This window comes from Falco punctatus (assembly GCF_963210335.1).
Source record: "Falco punctatus genome assembly, chromosome: 10".
In the NCBI taxonomy this organism is placed as follows: Eukaryota; Metazoa; Chordata; class Aves; order Falconiformes; family Falconidae; genus Falco; species Falco punctatus.
Window position 1 is genome coordinate 1,406,705 of NC_137590.1, and position 22,761 is coordinate 1,429,465.

A 22,761-nucleotide genomic window follows, 5' to 3' on the forward strand; every position below is an offset into this window, starting at 1 on the left:
ACCCCAACCTTTTCCTGGGCAGTGTTTCATGGCACCAACCAGCAACCGAGGAGTTTTCCCTGATCCCTAAGGGAAATGGACAGCTCAGAGCCTCGCCTTTTTTTCATATGTGAAGCTGAGACTGTTTTCTGCCTCAGTATAACTCTTCTTCATAATCTTTTGTAGAGGAATGAAGGCAGTGGGTTGATTAGCATCGATAATATGCAGCTGTGGCCTTCATGCAGAGGTGGTGAGTTGACTGACATGGACAATGTGCAGCTGTAGCTCGTTCCCACTAAATAGTTAAAGTAGCCCTAAGGATGGTGGGAGAGGTGGTTAGCTGGAGGAGCAGCAGTGTGGTCTGACCTCTGGAGGAAGGAGCAACAGCACTGATGGTAAAAGCCTTGTTGCAGCAATTTTTTTTTGTTGCTGTTAAGAGGGTTTTTTTCTCCTTTAATTACAGATAAAGATCTTGAAAGCACTGGTCAAAGCTCTGTGAGTTCCCCTGGAAATATCTCATTTGGATTGTAATTCCACATAAGAATTTACATGCATGTGATTTTTGATCCCTTTAATAAGGTCTACATGAATACTCAATCCTATTAATACACCTAATTGAACATCGCACTTAACAGAATGTCATGCAGGATGAAGTTGAACATCTAAGAGACTTCTGAAGATTCCAAATTGTTGTCATCATAAACCACACTAACAATCAAAATATTTTTTTTACTAGCCAGATTTGGCACAAAACCATGATGACTGAAGTTATTTTTGCCTCTGGGTTCTATTCCCCACCGATTTAAATAAGCAGAGAATAGTGGGGGGTGAACAAGACCATCAGCACTATGGAAGCTCATTCCATTGCACTGCTCTCCTTACCTCGTGCTGGCACAGCTATACCACACCTATGCAACTGATCGTTAGATGCCAGTTCATACTTTTTATTTAAAAAAATCTGTCACTAGGAAATGCTTCCAAATGTAAACAGAACAAATGCACCCCCCTTCCCCACAGCAAAACATAACACATTTCCAGGAAGGGCGCACGACAGGAACCCCATGATGCTGCAGCTGCTCCGCTGCAGGAAAAGAAGGTTCAGAGGCTGCCCCAGCTTCTAAGTCTCTGTTTCCAGAACAGCAGCCTTGGGTTCCACATTTTTATTCTTTGGTGTTATTCACATACTAAAGCCAGCACACCAGGTTTTCAGTGCTGTTACTCTCTCCTGAGATTTTCTGTTGCTAAATAGATCTCCAGCTAGGGAACCTGCACTGGCGTCTTTGTGATAGTGTGAAGGGTCCTATTCAGAAGCACCTTGTAAATCTGACCCTAAATGTAATCCTGATCTGAGCTTCTGGACTTCTGTCATGTGCTTGGTGTTAATATCTTCAAAACTGTAACTTCTCTCCTTGGTAGAAGCAAGTTGCTTTTCTCAAAAAGCAGAGTAAGAAGTAAGAGGAGACAAGGGGCTAACATATGCAAAACAGAACTGGCACTGCATAAGGTGCAATTTTATTCCTGTTCAGTTATGTTAGCTTTAATTGTGTGTAGCTCAAGCTTTATGTCCTTTTGTTTTGTTGGAGTACCTGCCCTAGCACAGATGTGTCCCAGAAGTTGTCCTAATTTTCAGGGAATACTAATTTCTTGTTTGGACTTCCTTTTCCATACAGTTCTCTCTCCTTGCCTATGCTTTTGTTCTTGCATACTCATATTTTGTCCCCAGAAATCGTTTGCCTGAAATAATGCTTTATAGATTCTAATACTCATCATAAGGTAAGGTTTGACAGCACCAGCTGAATGTGAGAGGAATATAGGTAAAAGGCAGGGAATGGCTTTGCACAGGAGCTCACCCCATTTCTCACCTCCATGAGCCTTGATTCTTTGTCTTTGGCTTGGCAGAAACTCCTCCATTAAGACAAAGATCAGACATCTCATTTAGACTAGGGAAAAAAAAAAAGATTGAAATTACATACAAGTTTGTTAACATTAGCTAAATTCAGTTACTTTCCTATCCTAATCAGGAGAATGCTAATGAGTAGCTACCAAAATCAGATTATCAGCAATTGCTCTCCCAGTTTTTTTCATTTCTAAAAACTGTGTGAGCACATAAACCCCAGGAAGGTCCTCCTTAAAAAGTTACTGAATATCAGATTTTGTTAGTTACAACAACATTTGGATATTCTGAGTTATGTATCGACAATATGGTATGCGTATGTGTTTCAATACAGATGTGTATGTTGACTAATGGGTACCTTTATGCCCAAAGGACCTCTGACGGTGTCCTGATAATCTCTTTTTTGCAAGGTAAGTGTTAGACATTTCACTTGTTTTAACAAAAGCTCTCCTCCTCCCTGTCTTTATGCAATATTCATGTGTCTGAAGGAACAAGAAACACTGGAAATGCTGAAGAACTAAAACTGTTTAACAAAACAAAAGCTTGTCCACTTGCAATAAAAGTTATTTTGTTCTTTTCACTATGTTTTGTTTCTGCCTGCATGAATGTTAAATCCCAGTGAGATTGTTCCCTTCACTTGTTGTTTGTGTGGATGTTTTCCTGTGCTTGGATGTGACTTTGGTCTCATGTACTTTGATGTTGGTTACATACTTAGACATATGTACCCAACCTAGATGAAAGTTGTTCTGCACTGGCATTAAACACAACTCTGCATTCCTTTTGATTTCTCACAATCCCCCAGTCTGGAAGGAAATGTAATTTGGAAACCGAGGGAAGGTGTTTTTCTGTATTCAGATAACTGAAGAGAAAGGTCAGACTCTGCTGGGTTAACTCAAATTTTATCCATCCATCCATCTTCACATTTCTAACTGGAAGACTCAAGAACTGATAAAGTTTAACCCCTATTATACCTAAAAAAGGTAAGACTTCTGCTGGGCTCTCCCTCTTGTAAGTAAGTAAGGAGATGCCATGTTCTTCTCAGCTGACCATTGGAGGCTAAGCACTTTATTACTAGAATTATTTCTGTAGCATAGACTTTTTTAGTATTTTATCTTAGTTTTCATCATTATTAGATCTTTTAGCATGTGTTGCTATTTATTCCTTGTCTCAGGTCACAGAAATTCTTCTTTTGTGTCTCTTCAGGCAGAGCAGTCAGTCGCAGAGTTGACAGGGGCTCAGAATAAGCTGAGTGCTGAAATAGCTGAGCTACGTGTCGCAACAGGGAACATGAGCAGTATCAATGAAGCTCTTGCACTGGATAAAGTGCAACTGAACACACTTGTGCTGCAGGTGAGCAGAGTTGCCAAAGATCTTGCCAGGTGTTTGTCTCCAGCTGCTGATGTTGCTTCTCAGACTCCTTGCCCTCAGACAGCATGACCGAGTGAATATGGAAATGTTCCTCCGTTTTCTGTCCAAGCCAAACCTCCTGCAGAGTAAATCTTACTGTATTTTATTTCCTCTGTGCTTCTGTGATTGTAGCTGGAGCAAGAGAATGAAGTTCTGTCAGGTAAAGTGGACGAGATGGAGAGAGCAAAGATCTCTGACCAGGAGAAGCTGAACTTGTGTAAGAGAACAAATGAAGAGCTCTGCGCAGAGAAAGCCCGCCTGGAGCAGCTGCTGAAGAAAGCAGAGGAGCAACACAGTATCACTGCAAGGAGATTTCTGCTCAGAGCCTGTGCAGTGTTCTTGAGAAATAAATGTATTGAAAAAAACCCGAACAGACAAAGTCTTGTATACACTATAGAAACTGACAGGAACAGCCTAATGTGGGGGGCCTGTGTGGAGTCAGACCAGGCATGCTGTGATGGAATGCTTTAGAAAAGGAAGAAATTTTACCTGCTCACCAGGTTCATCCTGCTTTTCCAGGCCTATGACTGACCCCATCCAGACAAGCCAGCACCAGTTTTGTCCCACCACTGCTTCTGCTGGGGAACCTGCAGTGAACACTGTGCTCTGAACTTTTATCTTACTTTGAGACTCATGCCTTGGACCAAGCCCCCTGCCACAGTTCACCTACTACAGCAGGTCCCCGACTTGGCTCCTGCTGAGACCTCTTGCTGTACACTGGTCCTGTTACCTCAGGTCATTGCTTCTGGCAGATCTGGCTGTTGAATGCAATGTCTGTCTCTCAGGAGACTGACGGTCCAGAGAGATCACAGCCAAGTTAAGGTTCAGAGACCGATCCAGCTTCCAGGTCTCTGCTTCCAGGACAGTAGCGTTGGGCTCCCTGACCACAGCTGCTAAGGAGTAAGAGAGCTCTTGGTGAAGGTCTGACAGCTCCTGGCTGGTCTTTGCACAGCACTCAATATAGTCCTGCTTGTATTTTCGTTCTTGTGCCAGCTGGGTCTGCAGAAGGGACACCTGAAAGAGGCAAAAGGCTGAGCTCAGACAAGCCCACGCTGTCAGAACTGTCTGTAGCTCCATGGTACCAGCTGCCAGGGAGACGCACACTCCAAATCCAGCCCTGACAAACACTTTGTCCTTGTGGAATGGGAAGTAACAGGTTCCCAGAGTCACCCTGAACTGAGCTTAAATTATCAACAATTCTGAGTTTCTCAGTTTCTCTTATATTAAAGCGAGAGGCTCCTACAGGATTTGAAAAAAAGAGTTGGGTTACTACAAGAGAGATTTGGGCTACTGACATCAGTTCAACATGCTTTTTCCTCAGTAGGAGGGCTACTGGTTACACAAGGTAGTAGAGAACTGTTATGATCTAGTTTAAAAGCTTGACAGCTAGCATGTGAAAAGGGAGCAAACTCTCATTTTTCTTAACTTTAAAGCATTTCACAAATAAGCATAATTTGATGAACAAAGCCCAGGGGAAGATAAGCCTTAAAGGACCACTGAGGCCTTGAAACTCCTTAGATTCTCTTTTCCCAACAACATGGACTTATGCCAGCTGGGCTTTTGATAGGAGAGACCGAGCTGCTCTCACCTCCTGTCAGGTTTGCAGTGCAGTGCCAGCCACAGCAGCTCTGGCATGTTGCCCTCTGCCTGCTCTGAAGTGGAGGAGATGCCCATGGAAAATAACGCAACAAAGGGACCTCACAGCAAACATCATGCACAGGCTAGGGAACACCATCACTGGAGAAAAGGACAGGTCTGACCTTCTCTCTGACATAATAAGGGCACCTTTGTGAAACTGGGCTTGGAAGCCTGAAAAACCCTCCCATGCTCTGGCAGGTAACCCAGAGTTATGAGTGGGAGAAGTAGCCATCTGCTGCTAAGAGCATCTCCCATGAAGTGGGAGACCAAGTTCCAGTTCTGCTGTTGCCCACACCCAGAGGAGTGCCCTGACTAGCCAGCTGGGGACTATTGTCTGAGAAGAGCACCTCCAGTTTCCTCCTGAACTGCTGAAGTAGGTCCACAGTGCAGGCAGACACAGCAGTCACAAAGGGAAGGAGGCTCAGTTAGTTAGCTGTCACAACAGAGCTTCGGACACTGAGGCTCCCTGGTGAAAACATCCTTAAGATATACCTTGAAAGCTTTAGCAGTATTCTCGGTTCACTTGCCAGAGCTAAGCATTGTGCACTTAGCTCACATAAACATTATATGCATTTTGCCCCAAATGCCTGTGAAGATTCACCTCCTCAAGCAGAGCAGGGTGTACCAAACCCATAAAGGTACATGGAAAAGAAGTCTGGGGATTGCTGCTAGTGCCAGTACTACTGTCAAAGGATGCAGTAGGCTTCAGTAGCTGGAGCCTATGTTCTTACACTGAAAAAACAAATGTCCATACAGTGCTTAGGTCTCTGACTTGGTCCAGTATTGGGATCACGATCTGCACAGCAATCTCATAGCAATATGAGACTAACAATTGCCTGAAGGCTGTAAGCTCTGGCACTGCCTCACATCCCTGTAGCACTGATACAACGCAAGCTCCACTTAACAGTCAATGGAAAATGGGAATGGTCAACAGGATAAGTAAAACTCAAGAGGAATGCCCTGAGAATCTTTTCTATTTTCAGGCGAGTTGCAGTCTTCTGAATTTCCTTAATCCCTCTTCCACCGTGCCGCATCTTTAGGCAAGTCAGAGACTAGACCTAGGGGAATTATGTTGTTTGGCTATAGCCAATGGATACGGCTGATTATTTCCACTGCCTGGTGTACTTGCTTCCTGACAGCCAAACAAAAGTCGGGCTGTAGCATCATGCAAAGCTGCACCGATTGGTACAACCACAGCAGCTTTTGATGAGGTACTCCCTACTCCTCACCTGGTTCTGTAACTCAGCTAATCGACAACTGCAGCGAGCATGAGACTCCTCCTGTGAAGAAAACACAAGGATTTCTTTTTAGTCTCCAGTCTGGTCAGGGCCATGGTCTACATTGAACTTCTGTTAGATCTATATTGGGGGGCTGCTGTCACTCGGATTTGCCATTGTTCCTCCATATGGCCAGAGCCTCCTCCCACCACTGCGTTCTCACCTGTCTAGAAGCAGGCATCTTGTGCTGGTCAGACTCAGAAAATCCACATGCACCTGGCAGTGACCGACCACCATAATCTCTTTTCAGTCTCCTCCGTTCACGTTCCACCTGCACATTGGATAGGAGAAAGGGTCACAGCCATCAAAAGGACCTCTGGACATCATGGCAAGGAGATGTCTGCTCAGAGACCGTTAATTGCACCAGAGAATGTTGGGGGCAAAAAGCACTGCATGTAGACTATGGAAGAGAAAGAGCAAGAGGAAACAGTTCCTGACACGAGACAGTCAAATGTGTGTGTATAGGGACACTGGGGCAAGAAGGGTGGTACCAGAGTGAACATGCATTTGTGAAGGCAATGGGGTGCCAGAAGAAAGAGAAAATATAAAAGCACGTGTCCACAGGGGAAGGTGGGAGAGGGATGGAAAGAAGCAGAGGACTCCAAAGTGCAGTGTATGTTGTGTTACAGAGGACCATAACAGAGGTTTTGCAGAGACAGTGAAACCCTGTTTTACCTGCTCAAGAGTCCTTCTGAGCTCATCATTGAGTTGCTTCAGCTCAGTCTTCTCCTGTTCCAGCCTTGCAACTGTTTGCTGCAGACATTCCAGCCGCTGTGACAGGAGTCTCTTCTCTGAGAGCCATGATAGCTGCTCCCCTTGTGCAATAGCCTGTTGGGTATTCAGAGAGGACATGATGTGAGCTGGTACCACATAAAGGTTAGGAGGGCCAGAATCAACATCAGGGAGAGCAACTAGACACTAGAGTCAAGAATGGATGGTACTAAGTCCCTTCTTCTCCTGGTCCACAGGCCAAAACAGCACACACTTTTCCTAGGGGGTCTCCTCCAGATCACCTTGGGAAATGGAGTTTTTTGTTCTGGACATGCTTCCTGCTAGTTTTGTTCAGTCCGCCCATTCAGGTTTTGGGAGAGACTGGAAACATTAATTTCCTTTTCAGCCACTTAATGGTTTTACAAAGGTCTCAGTATTTCCAGCTCCCTCTCTCAGCCATTTCTTGTCCATCATGAAGACTTCCACATTTACATGGTCCTCTTACGGAAGCTATCCCTAGGGATGACCATCTTTGGTCATACTCTTTGGCCTTCACTGTACTTCTATCCTATCTAAAAGTTCTACTCTCTGTCCTCAGACAACCAAACCATATGCAAGATGTCAGTCAAGCAGGTATTTCTGCAGTGACAAAATACTACGGGTTTGCTTTCTATTCCCTTTACCTGTTACATCATCGTTACAGAACTGCTCTTTGAAAAAAATCCCATGATCAGTCAAGCCCCTTGCATTGCTTTGAACCTAGTCAAGAGCCACCTACCCTCATGTGGGTTTCTTGATGAACTGCTCCTTGAAGCAATCTCTGACAGCATCTATAAATGTAGTCTTGATATCAGCAGCACTGTACCGATCTATATAGATGCAACTGCATTACGTGATCTAATGCTGTTGTATACCTGATCTATATGGATGCGGCTGAAATCTCCCCCTGTTGTTTTCATGTTTCCTGCCCTTGTCACTTCTCTGCTTCCCATCAACAGATCACAATACCTGTCAGCATCCTGATCAATCTGGCAGTAATATTTCTTAAGTAATGTATAAATGTGTAATGCATAAATATAGTATTTTATTAGTAGCAGGTTTTATTACATTAATGTAGTGCCTAAAAGTACTGGCAGAGACCCAGGCAAGTCTGTAGCACAGGTTGTTGCAGCTGCTCCACTGGCAGTAGCCAGGTCAGACCACCTTCAGGAATCCACAGAGATTTGCCTTCATGCTTTCTGCACTGCAGCACAAGCACACCCAATGCACGATGAAGCCCTTAACCCGATCAGGCAATGGCACAAATTCCGTTCTTTTTAATGTACCAGAAAAACCTGTACCTTGGAAATGGACACCTCTGAAAGCATCCTCTAAGCAGCATCAGCGTAGCTGCTGTTCAGTCATCATTATAAAATTCTACCAAGTTTAGTACACTAGTCAAATGTCAAATCCTAACCACAACAGGCTGGCTAAGCCCACCTACGTAGGAGAGAGCCAATTACCCGCTGCCAACTTTTGGACTTGATCTAACAGCAAGCTCTGCAGCTCTTTCAGTAGTTCTGGGCTTGCCAGCTCTAGCAGGTGAATGGTCTCTGGCCAGAACTGTATAGGCAGGCAAGCCTGCTGGCTGCAGTCATGTCTTCTTTGGCCAAGCAGGTCATGTTGTTACGGGACTATGTATTCCCCTATCTTTATGGGAAACATCTTTAGAATCCTTTATAGATATTTTAGTTGACTGATGAACAATCACAGTGCCTACCTGAAGATGAAAGCGGTCCTTGTCCCTCTCTGAAACCATACTTTGTAGGATGGCTATTTCTTCCCTCAGAGTCCCATTGGCCATTTCACTCTTGGTAAGAGCAAGACTGAGTGCTTGTGCCTTCCCTTTCCATTCAATTTCTCTGCTTTCATTCTGCTTCAAAACAGAAATCACATGTTCCAGTTCTTCCCCCTTTGCTTTCCTTTCATCTTCCAGTTGTTGGGCTAGCTCCTTCTGCCTTTTCAACAGATGGTCTCTCTCCTGGAGAACTTTCCTCTTTGCTGCTTCCTCTTCTTCCCACTTTTGGAGCTTCTGGATTTGTTTCTTTAGGGTCTCCCCTTCACCTTTCCATTGTAAAGCTGATGTCAACTGTTTCAGGACTTCACTCTGCCTCCTAAGCTCTTGCTCTCTCCCTGTCAGAGTCTCCTCTAAATACCTGACTCTGTCTCTCTGATACATGATCTCTTCACCCTTCTTTGTCAGGGTCTGCTGAACATGCTGGAGATCTTCCCGAAGAGCTCTTATTTCCTCTTCTAACTCTTTTTGCTCACCTTGAGCCTTGGCCTCTTGATCCCTCTCAGGCAAGGCTTCCTCCAGAAGCTTCTCTTGCTCTGTGTGGTGCCTGACCTCTTCATTTGTTTCAGTTAGCCTAAGCTGGAGATTCTGCAAGACCTTCAGTTCTTCTTCTTGGTGATGAAGTTTTTGTGTAAGAGCTTCATTGTCTTCATCTCTCTTCCTCACCACTTCCTCAAGCAGATTCACTTGCTTCTGGCATGATGTTAGTGCTACCTTCATGCTTTCTTCACGAAGCTGGAACATGTTCATTTGCTCTGTCTGCCTGAGGAACTCTAAATGGTTCTTCTTCGCTATTTGGCTCATTTTGTCTAGATCCTGCTGTAAATTCTTGGCTTGCTTGCCTTCTAATTCCTTCTGCTCTTGAAGGTGCTGCACATGCTCTTGCAAAGACGCTATCTCTTGATCTCTAGTTTCTAGAGAAGATTCAGCACATTCTAGTTTTTGCAGTATGGCTTTAGTCTGCATCGCTGCCTCCTCCTTTTGCTGTTGAAGCTTAGAGATAGCCTCCTCTAGAACCTCTATCTTTTCTTCTCTTTCTTTCAGAGTCAGTTTTGTTGCTTGAAGATTTGCTTGCTCAGCTTCATGGTTTTCCTCCTCTTCCTTGCATGACTCACGTTGCTTTCTAAGGGATAAAATTTCTTGCTCTTGTTCCTTTAGTGCCACTTGAAGATGCTGCAAAATTTCCTTCTGCTGATTGGAGTCCTGTTCTTGTTTTTGGAAGGTCTCAATCACTTCCCTCTGAGATCCAATCACGAGATCCTTTTCTTCCAGTATTGCCTTAGTGTATTCTAAGTCTCTATGTAAGACATTCATCTGTTCTTCTGTTTTTTCCTCATAGCTCCTCATTTGTTGCTTTTGGATGTCTATGAGTCTGTCCTTTTCTTTTAAGGTTTCTAAGGTCTGCTCCAGTTGGTCACGGACAATACTTAACTGCCTTTCCATGACTTCTTCAACTTCCTGAATTTGCTTTTGTTGTGACTCAAACTCTTGATCTTTTTTAGATAAAGAAAGTGTCATCTTTTCTACTTTACCATGAAGCTCTTGCAGGTGCCCATCTTGCTGTTCCTTGTACTGCTGCAAGTATCTTAACTGACCCCTTTGAGAATCACACTCACTCTCTCTGTCCTTGAGAATTGCTCTCAGGTGTTCAAGATTTGCATGCAGAGATTTCACCTCTTCTCTCTCCTTTTCTAGTTCTTGGATCTGCTGAGTCAGGGACATAAGCTCTATGTTTTTCTCCTTCAAGTTTCCTTTCATATGATCAAGATCCACAAGTAGATTTCTCACTTGTGATGCAGCATGTTGTTCTAGAACCATTATTTTCCCCTCCTGGAATTTGATCTCCTGGTCTCTCTCCTCCAGGTCTTTGCTCAGCTTGCCAACAGCAGTCCTCTGCATGTCCCGCTGCTCCTCCAGCTCCGCTATCTGTTCCTGCTGGGATTTGATCTCCTGGTCTCTCTCCTCCAGGTCTTTGCTCAGCTTGCCAACAGCAGTCCTCTGCATGTCCCGCTGCTTCTCCAGCTCCGCTATCTGTTCCTGCTGGGATTTGATCTCCTGGTCTCTCTCCTCCAGGTCTTTGCTCAGCTTGCCAACAGCAGTCCTCTGCATGTCCCGCTGCTCCTCCAGCTCCGCTATCTGTTCCTGCTGGGATTTGATCTCCTGGTCTCTCTCCTCCAGGTCTTTGCTCAGCTTGCCAACAGCAGTCCTCTGCATGTCCCGCTGCTCCTCCAGCTCCGCTATCTGTTCCTGCTGGGATTTGATCTCCTGGTCTCTCTCCTCCAGGTCTTTGCTCAGCTTGCCAACAGCAGTCCTCTGCATGTCCCGCTGCTTCTCCAGCTCCGCTATCTGTTCCTGCTGGGATTTGATCTCCTGGTCTCTCTCCTCCAGGTCTTGGCTCAGCTTGCCAACAGCAGTCCTCTGCATGTCCCGCTGCTTCTCCAGCTCCGCTATCTGTTCCTGCTGGGATTTGATCTCCTGGTCTTTCTCTTCCAGGTCTTTATTCATTTTGCTTAGAGCAATCCCTTGTTCTTCTTGCTGCTTCTCCAGTTCCTGTATGTGTTCTTGCTGGGATTCTGTCTCCTGTTTCTTCTCTGTTAGGTCCTTAATAGCCTGATTGAGAGTAGTTTTATGCATTTCTTTCTGCTTTTCCAGCGTTCTTATCTGTTCCTGGTACAACTTCATTTCTCCCTCCCTCTCTGACAGGATAGCAGTCATGAGAGTCAGATTCTCCTGCAAAGCGTCTCCCTCTGCTGCCACTTTCTGTAGCATCTGGATTTTCTCCCACTGTGTTTCCAATTCCTCATTTTTAATTTTTAAGATAGACAACATAGTTTGGAGTTCTTGTTCAAGGGAGTGATTCATATCTGTTGCTGTATTTGCTCGCGTTTCAGAGGCTGTGACTGATTCCTGCAGAATTTTTATCTCCCACACCAGTTCTTCTTTAAGTGCTTGCAGTCTGTCCCGTTCATGCTGCAAAATAAGAGGAAAAAATTCAATAATTCCACCAATACGTGTTTGGTTTTGATACTAGATTTGAACTCCTGGTCCAGTGGCAGTCAAGGCCTGAAGCCTGAGCTTTTAGTAGAAAATCTGAGCTATTTAGCTGTTTTCCCTGTTCAATATAAATTTTCTACTGTCACTCAAAAAATATTTGAGAACCGTACTGTATTTATCAAACTCCATCCATAACAGATTTTGGAGTCACTGTAAATGGAAAAGTGGGAAAATACTGATCATAGAATCATTTAGGTTGGAAAAGACCTTTAAGATCATCAAGTCCAACTGACTTGCATGATTACTTCCCCGATTCTAGCACTGTGCCAGCTTGTGACAATTTTCAGTCTCCTCCTGACCCCACATGGACCTGCTGTATTTACCACACCCTTTGCCAAGGCATTCAACAAGTCTGCTCTGCTAGAACATCTCCTGTCATACGCTTGCAGCATGGCTCTTACTACCTTCATCAGACGGGCTCTTGTTCATGTCTTGGAAAAGAGTGAATGACCACTTTCCCCTTCCTCCCTGCCTCTCAGGCTGTTGTAGACATCTCCTGTGACACTCTTTAGGCTGTGTCTTTCCCAACCTACTCAGCCAGTCCTGTCTTTTTGCTGTTCTCTGAACCTCTTCTAGCTCTAGTGTGTTCTTTTGAGGAGGAGCTGCCAGAGCTGCAGCCAGGATTTAAAAGTCCAGACTAACAGTGGCATGATGATGTTCTCTCTTTTATGAAGAGAGGACACTTCATTTACCTTTTCTTTTTGTTTGGACCTCTACTGTGTAGAATTTTCATGGTACCATCCTCTAGAACCCCACTGTCTCCTCTTGAAGGAGTAATGGTGAGATCACAGCCTGTCATTCTGTTTTTGAAATGAGGACTAGTTTTTCCCTTGCAGACATACATATTTACCTGGATTGGCACTTTTCTCAAATTGCTCTGTTTTCTCCCCACTGTCTGCTCTCAGATGGGCAATTTTGAACAGCTTTCTATTATTAGCAAACTATCTTCTCACCCCTTTTTCCAGATCCAGATATTTAGAAATCTAAACATGAATTTGAACACAAATAATTGCCCAATTATTTGTGTGCCACATAAATAACGTTTGAAAATTATTTTAAAGCTTCAATGGCACAAATCTTCAGAATTGGGGAAAATAAACATCCTGAATCATAACTGAGTTTTATGACTACTGCATCTTTTCCTACTTATTCAGAAGAACGCAGTTGGAAAAGCTAAACAAAAAAGCAACCACTGGTATAAACAATATCCTTCTGCTCTTGCAGTGGTCCGTGGTCTCTCCACATAGTCTGTGATATGGGTCATCTTGACGATCTCACCTTTCTTGACTGTTTTCTCCTACCCAAGGTGATGGATGACCCTGCTAATTCAGCTACATGGCCTGGCAGGAAAGCAAAAGTCTGGCAAACAAGGAATGATGAGTGGAAGGAAGGGGAAAGTGAGGGAAACTTGGTCAGCATTTGCATACTCTATCTTCTCAGATTTGGACTGAATCTGTACAATACCACCCATAATCAGTTCTCCACTGCAAACAGTTGCTCCTTAGAATTATAAAAGAAGGCCCAAAAACATGTAAGGAACGGCCCTTGATGGCATCTGCCAGCCTCACCAGGACATCCTTTCTCTGCCTCTCAGTGCCCTCGAGTTTCTTTTCCACAGACACCACCTCTTGATGTAGAGTTGTAGCCTCCTCTTTTAAAGCAGCGGCCTCTTCCTGCAGGGCAGCTTGTAGAGAGTTCTTCTTGCATTCTGCCACTTGTGTCTCTGCAGCAGTAAAGGTGAAGGAAAAGGTGAAAAGCAAAGAAAAACTAATCTGATTTGCATCCTACAGAGAAAAAATACTTTTCTTATCTGCCTGTCTGTGTTTTCAAGGCATTAAGTCCACAAGGACTTTCAAAGCAGACATAAATACTTTCAGGCAGAGAAAAAAAAGAATGAAAGTGACAAGATTTAGAATAATATGAAAATGTGCTTGCTTTTCAGCCTGTTGAAAGGCCAGGGCTAAGGGCATGGCAGCACATCATCCACAGTGTTAGAAGCAGGTAGAACTGACATCGATGAAACAAGGACAGAGACAGTAGCTGAGAGTCAGGTCTAGTGTCCTAAAGGAAAAAGTGAAGACTGACAATGACGCAGTTAATTGACCAGGAAGACAAAGAGACATTAGAGAAAAAACAGATGTCAGTGTTGCTCTTGAAGATGCACTTTAGTATTTGTCCATAAGAATGCTAGAGGAAGACATCGCGCACTGGCAGAAAAAGAAGGAAATGTTCAGTGATACTGGAACAACAGTAAGGCCAGAATAATTGAGCATCACACCAGTACCGAGATCTGAAGCCAGAAGGACTACAGATAGACAGGGACTAAAACTAAACTAATAGACTAAACTAATAGACAGGAACTAAAGAGGAAAAGAACTGACTAGTGCGACAAGGAGGATGTGTCCAACGGCAGAATTGAAGTATATGAGCTGTTACCACATGTAACATATGTAATAAAAACTACAGATGTTCCAGAAAAAGTGGTGATCTAAGGCCTGGAAAAGTCTCCTGTAAAAAGTCTGAAAAACGATTAGCAGTTCCATCTTGGAGAGAGAACATGAAGAAATACTGCACAGGTAAAGGCACCATATCAGCAGGCAACAGTCTGTGGAGGAGGCAATAAGCAATGCCCACACTTCCACGTTCCTGCAGTCTGAGACAAGAAAAACAAGACAGTGAGATGAAAAAGCAATTCTGATGTGTAGAGTGGGAAAACATACGTCAGAGAAAGGAGCAGGGGTGCCTGTCCAGCTATGATAAAGAGAGGCCAAGAAGCCCTGGAGGCTCTGGGATGGCCTGGAGATTAGAGGAAGAGGTGGGTAGTTACATGTGAAAAACAGTTTATAGACAAACCCAATGTGAATGTGTCACCAAAGACGTAAGTAAGAAGTGGCTAGGGAAGCAAGAAACTGTTTGCTGTGGCTGTGAGCTCAGACCCCCAATCAGTATTGGCAAGAAAACAGGTAAGAAGGATGCAGAAACACTTAGTACCAGAGAACTAGGAAAAGCAGCTGAAGATGCAATAATATAGGACCTTAACGCTGAACTAATGCTCTGTGAATCTGCCGTGTAAGAGGAAAAGGAAGTCAATACAGACATGGGTTTTTGCAGATTGGTGCTTTTAAACAACATATGGAGAAGGATGCTGTGAGGCATCGAGCTACACCTACTTAGCAGTGACATGTGACTTGAAAGGCACCACCTCTGCACATTACAGCAGTAGCACAGCTGGGTGCACTGCCAGCCACTGGATCTTTCTCTATAAAAAGCTTTCTTTGGAAGTTCTACAGGTAAGTCTCATCTTGTTTTTCTCCTCTGCCCATCTCCAGGCACTGCACTTTTCCTCTGTGTGGTATCAGACATCCCTGCTGGTGGGACAGGATGGGGTCAGTGGATTGGAAAGGACAAGCCATACCTTCCTGACTTTGAGCCATCTGTTTCTGCAGCTTTTGATTGTGGGTGCTGAAATGGTCCCTCCCAGCTTGCCACCTGCTCAGCTCCAGCTCTGAGTCTTGTATCTTCTTCCTCGCATCATTCTGGAAGAGGTAAGAAGAGAAGGATCACCTCACAGAGCCACTGCTGGCAGGAGACAAGAGGTACAAACACTAAGGCAGAAATAGCCAAGGTGGGAGGGCGCAGCTGACAGTAATAGTAGATGTGATCATGACTCTCCTTTGTCCCCATGGCAGCAAGCCAACCTGGCCTAAACGAATTCACACCCATTCTGGCTTCAGCACTCTGCTTGTCAGTTCAGTTCAGCAAAGGGACAGGATTTCTGGGTGCACTAGACACACATTACCAGATCTTGTTGAGTCTGCATCAGGTGCTGACGCAGGTCTTGTAGGGCTGCTGCCACTCTGTCCACTGTGAGCTCTGCAGGGAGGTCCTTGGCCTGAGAAACAGTCAGGTCCCAGACTTGACCCTGTTCTGAAGAGAGAAGCCATTCTGTTTCAAGATTTAATTGAAGGGTCTCCAACAAACATCTCCTCATATGTAGGAGAAGGTGGCAGCGTCTTTCACATTGTCCTAGAGGTTGTGTTAGTGAGATGCGTGTCACAGGCTAATGTTGAGGTCCACTAATGTCAGTGCTGCCCCAGAGAAGAGCGCACATGCCCTACGACTTGACATGACCTGGGCCCTATTTCATTTTGATGCCGGTCATTTCTCCACAAAGAAACATGGACCTGTCTCTCTGCAGGGATGTCAGGCTTTTAAGACTTCCCAAGGCTTGAGTCAGCCTAAACCGAAAGGACCGGATTACAAAGAACCATGCCTTCCTCCATCTGCTCTCCTGTATGTGCTCTACAGACTTGTTAACCCAGCCTCCCACACTCACCTGAACTCCAAGTGACTAAGTCTCTGCTGTCCCTGATCATGCGGTGGAGAGCCGAGTGCAGTTTGTCCAGCTGGGATCGGGCATCACAGTGGGCCCTGTTAGCCTGCTGATGCTCTGTGGCCAACGCCTTCGCTCTGTTCTCTGTGCTACAAAGCCTCAAACGCAGTTCAGACATCTCAGCCTCCAGCATGCGCAGAGAGTCCCTCAAGCACCGTTCGCTTGCTCGGGACTCCTCCAGATCCTTCAGCAGCTGCTTCTCTCGAGCTGCCAGGCCAGCCTCCTTCTCCAGCACTACTTCTTGCAGTGACTCTATCTGTAACACAGATGCAGAGAGCCTCAGGGACAGTGCTGCTACTGAGGCAGCAGAGCTGGAAGTAGGGGGAGGAACGAAGGATAAACTACTACAAGAAAAAAACACACTGGAAACAGAAGGCACAAAGCCATGGATTCAAACTGCGCAAAATAAGCTAGAGACAGGTATCTGGGGGCTAAGAGGCCAAAGTTTCCTCACCCATAGGTGAATGGTCAAACTGTCAGGCTTTCATGCTTTCCAATCTCAGAAGCAAAGCTCTGTGCTTGTGTGTGTATATGAGAGGGTGAGAGTGGGTGGCTGGCAGCGTGAGGTAGCAGATCAAGCATCCCTGCATGGAGAATGGGGCTGCCAGGGATGCTTGGGGGTAAAAGTAAAGGGGAGACAATCAACAGCCTTTACAGGGCATCTCCAACATGCAGGTGAACTGGATGAGATGGAAGTGCCTTCCACAGACTGCAATAATCACTTCTATTTCACCAGACTGCTCAGTGCCTGGCAGAGGTAGAAACACCATCGGGGGACAACAATTACAACAGAGATACTGAGAAGCTCCAAAAGGAGCCTTCTGTCTCTCCTCAGACAACTAATGCCATGAACCACGACAGAATACGGGAAACACAGGCAGAACATAGCTGATCCAGCCTTGACCTCAGTGTGCAAAGTCTCTGGGCAGAATACAGAAGGAATGCATGTTGTTGGGAGAGGAAACAAGTTGGGGCCTACAAGCTGAAGGTGGTTTTCTGTGTGTCCCTGGAGAAGAGGATGCTAGTGTATAGGTCACCTGGTTGTTGAGCTCTTGTATTTCTCTTCTGTGGTCCGAATGGAGCTGCTGGGCCTGGTGAACAGCTGAGAGAAGCCGAGACACCTCATTGCGCTGGGCAAAGCTGTTTTCTTCCAGGGTTCTGAGGCTCTTTTCCTTCTCTTCCAGAGACAAAGTCAGCCTGAAAGATAGAGCAAGCAACTCATTACTACACGGTATAACGTTTAATAAACTCTTAGTACTTCCACCACCCAGGGGAAAATTGCTTTATTTACTGAGATTTGTCTAAACAACTAGGCTGCTTGTTCAGCCCTAAGCCAGGTTGGCAGTCACACCCAAGCATGCGCCCACTGTGCTTTTTTCCACAGAAGAAAGGTGAATTACTGGCTAAATAACTTTTTTTTTTTTTTTGAGACGGGAATGTGAATATAAATGTAACAAAGTCTTGAAATGAAGACATGATGGAAAAGGAAAGGGTTTTTTTTTTTAACTAATGAGACTCCAAGGGAGAGGTTTTGTCAATAATGAAGAGACATTTTCTTCCCCTAGCTTGTATGTCCTGGTAAGAACAGCAGCAACTGATGGCAAGGTGATCTCTAGGGAGTTCTGTAAGACTTGACAGCATCCATTTTACTTTCAGCTAGAGGAACGAAGGCCGATACCAGAAGTGGTAATGTAGGCTTGGAAGAAATACTCAGATCCTTACAGAAGATGGAGGATCCTGCACAGGGGAAGCAGGAGTGCACTGCCTTTTATTTCTCTTCTTCAATGAAGATACGCGTTGAAGACTGGCAGTGCTTTGACCAGGTGAAGTAGCCTACCTACCCTTTCTCTTCTTTCTTGTATTCCTTGGACAGTCAGCAACTTCTTTAACTGTTGAGGCTGGCAGGGACCCTGCTTTAGCCCCTCCAGAGACCTGTTGAGATTTTTTGAGGAAGGGGGAAACAGATGGCAGTAAGAAACATTCTTGTTTGTTGGGTGCTGCACAGGGGAATCTGACTTAGTTCAAAATCATGGTTTTAAGATGGCTTCTGCCAACCAAGGGTATCAGGATGGAACACTGATACAGATGCCAGATGTTTCAAGTTTAGTGGACCCAAGGTGGAGCCGATGGATCTACCTAGCTCATTATATGGAGCTCATCCTGCCTCCCTTGGTGTGTTTCAGGTTTGAAACCCATGGAAGTTTCATTTAACAGTATCAACATGCCAACCTAACAAAAAACCACCTCCTTTTAAGGAAAGGACTACTCCAAAACCCATTGTCCTCAGAAAAACTGTAACTGAAAGATTAAAATAAAAGAAAATGAGACACAACATCAAGAGAATGAAACATATCTGCAAGGACAGTTCAGAACTCTGCTTTTTAGGAAATACTGCCAAAGCCACTTGCATATGCAAAGATCAGGAAGAGGGAATCCACTAAACAGAATGGAGAGTCTCACAGGCTTTCATTTACCTGGCTCTTTCACTCTCTAGGACCTTCATTGAAGCCTGAAATTCTGTGTTGTGACGCTCCACTTCTTCCCATCGACTCCTTTCCCCCTCCAAGGACTGCAGACACAGTTGCAGCTCTTTGTTCTGATGTTCTATCTCTTCCCATTGACTCTTCTTCTCCTCTAAGATCTTCTGGAGGTGCATAACCTCCAGTGCCTTCTGCCTTGACAGTTCCTGTGCCTCGCTCACCTCTTGCTGAGCTTTGCGGCCAGTCACTTGCTGGGACTCTTCAGAGGCTGCTAGCTGAGATGTCAACTCTTCCACCTCAAGTAAAACATAACAAAACAGTCAAAGACTACAACTTGTCACTGCCAGATATATCATATCCTGTGAGCAAAGGGAAAGAACAAGTTCAAATTTCACCCTATCATGAGAGTACCACATTCACAATCGATACAGCCGACTTCTTTAAAAATCTAAGTGGGTCACCATCTTCACCTGAAAATCCACCTTAACAAAGAAGGTTAGTAGTAACAGGCCAGCAGAAATCCATGCTGATTTCTGGCAAACAGGCAAAGAGGCAAAAGGCCCACCTGTCCAGGGCAGCAGCTGAGATTCAGCTGACCAGTACGTCTCCCTCAGACCAGCTGAGATGGAGACCACAGTGTGATGGCAGCCAGAGGGACTACCCATCAGCCTGCTGCTCTGCTATGGAAAGGCAAGAAAGGGAGAGACCCCCTGTTCGATGACTGGAGTAGCTATTGCTGTTTCAGTCACCTGTTTTTGTAGAGCATCCCTCTGCTGAAGTAGGACATCCATTTCCTCTCCGATGGTTTTGATTTCTTCCTTGTGCCTCTTCTCCACTGCCTGGATCTTACTGTGAGTTTCCTGCAGCTCTGCTTGCAGCATTTCTGTCATGTTCTGTAAACACAAATGGAGAGCAAGTTATTGGGACCTACCATCAGTTTTAAGCATTTCCCTCTTTCTGTCTCAAAATCACATTCATTCAGACACTTCTTTCTGCTTTTCTACCCAGCTCTGCTTCCAGTGTAACTCCTCCTTCCTGTTGCTGATCTCTGGAGCTTGCCAGGCTCTGTGCTTTCAGAGCCTGCAGTAGTCCCTGTTGCCTCAAGTCACAGGACAATGTTTTATGTCCTTGTTACTGCCCTTCACTTTGTTACTTGGCACTCTCAGCCTCTTTCAGCTTATGTCCAATTGTCAACAGCCTGTTCTTTCCATCTACCCTACTAGTCAGACTTACCTGCCCATTCTCTTGCTGCTCTTTCACCTCCTGCCTGAGCTGCTCTAGCTGCTGGCAGGTGTCTCTTAGCTCTCTCTGCGTTTGGAGTAGTGTCTCTAATAAAGCATTCTTCTCACGCTCCTCTTCTAGCAGGACCTGCGCAGAAGCAAAGAGAAGATGAGTTTAAACTTCCCATACAAAATTTGTGTGGCAAGACTCAAAGACTGATGGGCTCATACATTCTCAAAGCACTACGCTGCTGGTCTCTTGGTCACTATCTTTCCCCTTGGAGACACAGCTTCCTAAGTGAGACTGGCAGTATAAACTGCCAATCCATGGCCCGTGGTCCATCCACAGTCCATCTGGGATTGAATCTCCAACAAACTCTCAGTCATCTAATAGGGAAATATGTGGCATTTCTCCAATGTCTCACCTTACTGGTGAGGGCACCCCTCACTTTCTGCTGTGTCCTGCTGGTCTTTCAATAGCGACTTTTTCACACAGTTAGCAGTAGAGAAAATGCAAGGCTGCTGGAAACTAGCAGCTCCTTCATAAAACCAATCCATTCTAAGTGGGGTTTGGTGAAATATTCACTTCAGTATTAAGGTATTCAGTAGACTTTGGTAAAGTACTGACCTTACAGGGACACACTGTCATCTCTGAGTACTGCCCTGTCACTTCAATACCTGCAGACACAGTTGGGGATACTGCTGTCCTTAGGCAGTCTTCACAAAGAGGAATTTGGGTAGGACACAAGGAGGACTCTCAGTGTATGACAGGGTTGCTTTGGCACAGAAGATCTGGGCACAAAATAGCTTACCAAGAAGTGACTTAAAACACAGCCCAGAAGACACCCTGTTTTACTGCTCAGCAATATTTCAGAAGTCTTTTACATTTTTTTTTTCTGTCAACAATCCTGCCATGTCCCCCTGTTCCCCCAAACAAAAATTCCATCCTCATGGTGATTCGTTCCAGCAAACTCACTTGGGTCTTAAATGTAGTTAAAAGCTATAAGCAACCAGTACACATCAAAAGAGGGCCATTAAGAGAACTGTGAAGACACTCTGAGGTAAGTCTTAAAAAAAAAAAAAAAAAAAAAAGAACACAATAGCAGCATGAATCTCAACTGAAAGGTGACGTTTCTGCCTGGCTTCCTACGAAAGATCTCATTCCTAGTCCCAAAGATAGCCTCGAACACACCTTTCACCTCACCAAATTCAGTGTAGAGAACATGCAGGACTGCTCCACACAGCCTGATATCCAGCCACCTCCCACAGCTCTAGCTTTGCAAAAAAACGCACAAATTTTCCTTTCACAGTCCTTACCTCTTGCTTGGCATCTTCGACTCTGATTAGTTCCTCTTCTTGTTGAGCTTGCATGGTAGCAACTCTCTCCTTCATATCAAACAGCTTCTTCTCGTGCTCCCCTTCTCTCTCTGCCTTCTCTTTTTCCCATTGCTCCCGCATCTCCTGCAGCTCTGAATTGCGCCCTTCCCGCTCCCTTGCCTGGTGAGGGGAGAAGAGATTTCAAGACAAAGTCCCAGCCAAACTCCTCACAAAAAAAAAGTGAAGCTTCATCCCTCCCGCAAACCTCCACCTGAACAGTGCACAGTAGTGACTTTGTGCCCCCCATAAATCATCCTACCGAGGAACTTAAAAGGAGGGTCAGCAGGTGGAAGAAAAGGTGTCACCTTTCCCTCCTCTGATGGCTGCCTGCTTCCTAGCACCTCACGCCTCAGGATTTCTTTCTATTTTCAAAGCTCAGCCCCCTTCAAACCAATAGAAAGGTGAAGATGGACTGCACGATGAGAAACAGGCCAGTACCCTGACGCCCTACTCACAAGGGAAGCCAACAACTGAAGTACCAGGAACAAGGGGCCTGTTCCATATGCCTCAAGCCCAAAGATAATACTTCTGTCAACTGCAAAAAGACAGAAAGAAAGGAACAAAGTTCTTGTGACTGCAGCTGGCAGCAAACGTTAGGAGTCTACTTCATGGTAGACAGGAGTCTGGGAAGAGCCTACCCCTTTGCTGCCATGCTTTGGCTGGGGACCACCCAACCTTCTGTTGAACTCGTCTTATGCCCACAGTGACTCTGTGGCTGCATTTATTGTCCCAGCATAGTCTTGTGGGTCTTCAGGTGCCTTCAAGTATAAGCACTGCAACATGTGGCGTATGACAGATGACTGCTGCCATTTCACATGCTCAGGCTATTATTCTTCTAAAGCCAGCCCACAAAGCTTGCTTGAAGAATTCAGAAGCATATTGTTTCCTACCAGGTCTTGCAGAAGCTTGTTTATTTCCACTCCGTGATCAGTTTCCTGAAGTTTCAGGGTATTGTTATACTGCTGTTCTGTTTGCATGAGCTGTTGCTTCATGTTTTCACGTTCCTGCTTCATGAGAGCTCTCTCAGCTTCCAGCTCATGTTCAAGGCACTTCACTTCCCCTACAAACATAACAAATGGCAAGATTCAGTCTACACAAACAATGGTTCTGACTTTACTGAGCTTAAGCCATTTGAATTTCAGTGTAGGAGGGATCTGCCTCCAGTTCCTTCACTCCTCAGAAGCACTGCAGACAGAACTATTTTTATACCATCTTCTCTAGGCAGGGGATCACCAGAAACAAAGCACATGAGGCTCTCACCTTGTATTACCTCCTTGGCCTGTGTAACTGCATGAAGTTGGATTTCAAGCTGACTCTTGGTGATCTCCAGCTGAGATAAGTGCTGCTGAGCCTCAAACAGGCTAGATTCCAGGGTCTCCTTTAGTGACCTGCAAGTTGTGAATACAAAGAGAAATTAGTTTCTTTCCAGTAAGAAGGCATTCAAGATCCTTACCTCTGAGTGCAGAAAATGGGTTGCATGGAAACTTGTATACAAAA

The 22,761-nt window shown here is 45.1% G+C and overlaps 1 protein-coding gene across 7 annotated transcripts in view; it reads right to left on the reverse strand.

Annotated features, from left to right (window-relative positions):
• Nucleotides 1-909: 909 nt before the first annotated feature.
• Nucleotides 910-22,761, reverse strand: part of CEP250 (centrosomal protein 250) — a 36,541-nt gene continuing 14,689 nt past the window's right edge. Inside the window, exons 16-32 of one of the 7 annotated variants that reach the window (XR_013930925.1) lie at nt 22,525-22,652; nt 22,155-22,324; nt 21,205-21,384; nt 19,901-20,035; nt 19,417-19,560; nt 18,662-18,963; nt 17,225-17,384; nt 16,131-16,443; nt 15,594-15,721; nt 15,210-15,330; nt 13,363-13,517; nt 8,666-11,710; nt 6,871-7,023; nt 6,359-6,466; nt 6,148-6,198; nt 3,770-4,294; nt 910-1,919 (exon numbers count right to left, since the gene is read on the reverse strand). Coding sequence is in view for 2 of the 7 variants with exons in the window: in XM_080405663.1 (XP_080261789.1) it covers nt 4,007-4,294; nt 6,148-6,198; nt 6,359-6,466; nt 6,871-7,023; nt 8,666-11,710; nt 13,363-13,517; nt 15,210-15,330; nt 15,594-15,721; nt 16,131-16,443; nt 17,225-17,384; nt 18,662-18,963; nt 19,417-19,560; nt 19,901-20,035; nt 21,205-21,384; nt 22,155-22,324; nt 22,525-22,652 (5,581 nt within the window). In the remaining 5 variants the exon portion in view is untranslated. Of the gene's footprint in view, nt 4,295-6,147; nt 6,199-6,358; nt 6,467-6,870; nt 7,024-8,665; nt 11,711-13,362; nt 13,518-15,209; nt 15,331-15,593; nt 15,722-16,130; nt 16,444-17,224; nt 17,385-18,661; nt 18,964-19,416; nt 19,561-19,900; nt 20,036-21,204; nt 21,385-22,154; nt 22,325-22,524; nt 22,653-22,761 lie in introns of all 7 variants that reach the window. The other 6 variants (XR_013930926.1, XR_013930927.1, XR_013930928.1 and 3 more) reach the window with 6 other exon arrangements.